Genomic DNA, 3,892 nt, shown 5'->3' with positions numbered 1-3,892 from the left:
TAAGTGAAACTATTTTGTGAAATCAACTCTTCTCTGTAATTATTTTTTACTCGTTCTTTACCATCCCACTTCACCTTCGTGGTGGTAGGAAGAACGAGTATTGTTCTCAGTGCGGTGTCACGCTTTTCCTGTTCCTGTTTTCATCTCAGAACACACAACACCTACAGACATGACAAAATACCACTGTAGAGCGGGGACGCTGGTCTCAATAAAAGCAACGAACCTTTTTTCAGGTTTAATAGCATAATTTTGAGCACTCTTAACAAATTTTGCGTGTTTTCATTCTAAGTCCCAGACCAGGGCTTATTTGAGCATGTTGAAAAACGTAGTGTTAAGCAACGAAAATGTATCATGCATGCATCTTTGAACTTCTGAGATGTTAATGAAACTGTTTTATTAATATGTTTTCAGTCGCTACCGAAGCATTTTAACGAGTTTACTCAATAGATTCCTCCTAAAAAATTGCAAGTCCCGGGAGTACGTGAGGTTGTGGCGGCGCCATCCGTGCTGCCACCTGTGGACGGACATAGTAACTACTTCACAGTGAGCGCGTGCGCGTTTAAAATGTACCTTTTATCGTCACACACTTCTCCCCCATTACTCTGAGATAAAAGCACGAACTGATTTTGAAGAACTACCCTGGTTTGGTTAAAGAACGAGTTTCCTACTTAGCACAAAATTCATTTTGTGTTCATAGTTTCCCTTGTTTTTTTTATCTCTTACATCTCATTTTCAGTTTGACTGCCCTGAACATGCTACACTAGCTGTGGATCTCCCTAACGCTATTGAATATGACGACACTTTTCTAACACTTGAACATATCTATCATGAAGATGCACCAATAACACCTACTCCTGTATTAGATATTGATGAAATGAATGGAGGCCACAGTTCATGGAGTGGAATGCCTGAGGAATCGGTAGTGGAGGAGACTACTGTGGATAAATCTCAGGAAAAAGAGTCATTAGGTATGTCTTTGTATTCTCTTGGTGTATTGCTGTATGCCCATGCCTGAAAACTATTAGTAATATTACGCATGATTTTCTTTACAGCAACTGTATTGTGGGATGACAAGGGATATCCTGCTATTCCAGCTGGAATCGTGGCAAGGACTGATTGGCCAACATTTGAAACCCTGAAATTAATTGGTGAGGCAATGCTGAATTTCAAAGACAATCTGACGCACAGAAATACTCACTGTCAGAAGAAAGGGTATGTTGCACTAGGAAAATTCATGTACGAACGAAGATTGTATTACACAGCTAGAAATATGAAGGGTAGAATAAAAGGCCTGGTTACTACATATGAGAGTGATTCAGCAGACCCTTCCTGGGAGTACAGGGAGCTTATTGCCATGTATCTTGGTGAGAAACCTTTCGATGCCTCAGTGCTCACTGATATGTTGGCTAAGTATAAGCCGACAAGTGCACCTAAAAGAAGAAGCCTAGTTGAACAAAATAAAATAGCCTGTGGAGTGTGGAGTTGTAATTCTGGCAAACTGCAAATCAGAAGGTATGTGCACTTTCGACTCACAATAGAAATTCTTTTCAGTTTTACATTGTTTACTGTGACAATTGCATTCCTTTTGCAGAGCTTCCTCACCTGTTTGATGATAAGAATACCTTCATGCTTATTGCATCATATCATGCATTTAAAAGTTTATTTGATGATGACCTCCACCGTTCTGATGAAGTATATGCAGATATTAGTAAGAAGCTGAAAAAGTTTGGCTGCAATGCGTCAGCTGAAGACTGCTCAAAGCGTATGGTCTTCCTCGCCAAAAAATACAAAGAAATTGAGGATATGAGGCTCTTATGTTCTGGCACAGGAGATGTGACTAACTGGATATATTATGATGCCATGTCACAAATTTTTGAAAAAAGTAGGGTAATGAAACCTCAGAAATTGCTTGCTGCTGGTACTGCAAGCGTTTCTAAATCAAGAAATGATGATGATGAAGAAGAGGAAGAGGATCAAAACAATGATGGTTCCTCTTGTAGAGGAAGAAAGAAGAAAACAAAAAAGAAAACCAACTCTTATACTTCAGCTCTGCCTATTCAATCTTATAAGGAAAGAAAGTTGCAGCAGGGGAATGAACTTCGTACAATACTAGCAAATTTAGCCGAAAACATAATAGCTCAGTCAAAACAATAATTATTCTATTTTTTAATAATTTACTGAAGTATTACTTTTCTTTTAATTTTACTGTTTTTTTTTGTGATCAAACTTGTGAAATGTTACCTTACCTTAGTCAATTAGCTCTCTATGAGTCTCTCGTGAGACACACCTGAGTAGCATTAAGTGTTAGGATAAGTTTAAGAAAGAAAGTTCCTCAACAAGACTTTTATAAGTGCAACATTGTGAAAATTTATTATTACATAATTTTCAATTTATCTATTAAAGAATTTAAATAATTAAGTACATTTTCCTTATTAATCATCCCACACACTTATACACACTTTAGAGCTCAAGTCTGTTGCAGAGATCCCACCTTTTTTGATCACCCAACATTTACCTATCTTGAAGTTCAAGAAGTAAATTCCCCTGTGGCACATGAGGGTCACGAATCATATCATTTACACCTGGCTGGAAGTTCTCTGGATAGTTCGCCTCATCATCATCCTCCATGCAATCATCATTCATTCTTCTATTTCCCTGAAAAAGACAAGACATAGTTTTTTAAAATGGTACATTCATCCCTCACCACTGATATGTTCGTTAATTCAAGAATTATTTACAATATTCCATGCCTGCTAGTGAATTATATTGAAATTGTGTAACACTATGCTTGCCGCTATATGATCAACTGCATAATCAATATTTGTGTTAGGCAAATAGGTCATGCGTCTCCATAGGGAATCAATACGTCCAAAGGTATGTTCCACTCCAACTCTGACTTGGGACAATTTACGGTTGTAGTTCCTTTGACGAACAGTCAGGTGCCCATTGTTCTCAAATGGAACTAGGACCTAAAAGAGATTTCACAAGAGATAAAATGAATTGTACCCACCCCGAAGACAGCTGACAGAACATTCAGGGGAAAACTTACTCTGTCCAGCAGCATATAAGCTGCATCAGCAATTATATGCTCTCCATTGCTAAATTTGTCTTTGGAGAATGCTGCGGCACAAGGGGCTTCTCCTAAAAACACGGGCATCATGGAGACTGCCGACTTCTCCAATGTATGCATCCCTCACTAGTAAGGAGTCATCTACAACAGCCTGAACTTTAATAGAGTAGCCAAATTTATAGTTCCTGTATGCAGCTCTTTCCTCCTTTGGAGCTTTAATAAAAACATGAGAGCCATCCATAATTCCCACAATTCCTGGAAAGTTTGAAATGCGTTGGCAATTTCTTTTAATGGTGTTACGTTCTTCTGCATTTGGCCATGTAAGATAAGTATCTTTCATATCCCGCAGTACTCTGATGACAAGAACATAGTGATCATGAACCTCTGACTTAGAGACTCCAAATCGTAGTGCTACACTCCTGAAGGAATCAGGGGTAGCCAGGATCCACAACACCATAAGTAAAATGTGAGCAACAGGACGTCTCTCTCTTTCCATCAGCATGTTGTCCACCAGATGGTTTCCAATTTCTTGCAATAAGATCTGCAAAGAACACAAAGAAACTAAAATAGAATCACAACTGTTTCTTAATGATTTACTAGTGGAATCTCAGCATATTTGTTTTTACCTCTAATACAGGCTTGGTAAGCCTAAAATGCCACTGGAATGAGGGGTCGCCCATTACACAAAACTCGTTGATATCAACGGTTACGTGCTCCCATAGATTTTCATCGTCATCATCATCTACAAAACGAAAGGAAAAGTAATTTTCAACCGTACATACAAAGGCAGTAATAGCATTAGCTTCTCTTTTGCAGAATAAT

At 38.4% G+C, this 3,892-nt stretch overlaps 1 protein-coding gene across 2 annotated transcripts in view; it reads left to right on the top strand.

Annotated features, from left to right (window-relative positions):
* The window catches only part of LOC127751712 (uncharacterized), a 12,122-nt gene extending 9,612 nt beyond the window's left edge, over positions 1–2,510 (top strand). For both annotated transcript variants that reach the window (XM_052275683.1, XM_052275684.1), the window contains exons 2-3: positions 737–1,512; positions 1,592–2,510. In XM_052275683.1, coding sequence (XP_052131643.1) covers positions 1,627–2,154 — 528 coding nt within the window. In that variant the 5' untranslated portion in view covers positions 737–1,512; positions 1,592–1,626 and the 3' untranslated portion in view covers positions 2,155–2,510. The remainder of the gene's footprint in view (positions 1–736; positions 1,513–1,591) is intronic.
* The last annotated feature ends 1,382 nt before the right edge of the window (positions 2,511–3,892 follow it).

Source organism: Frankliniella occidentalis, unplaced genomic scaffold, assembly GCF_000697945.3.
Source record: "Frankliniella occidentalis isolate FOCC.00 unplaced genomic scaffold, Focc_3.1 Scaffold758, whole genome shotgun sequence".
In the NCBI taxonomy this organism is placed as follows: domain Eukaryota; kingdom Metazoa; phylum Arthropoda; class Insecta; order Thysanoptera; family Thripidae; genus Frankliniella; species Frankliniella occidentalis.
Note: the sequence above shows the minus strand (reverse complement) of the source record. Positions and strands in the feature narration are given on the sequence as shown.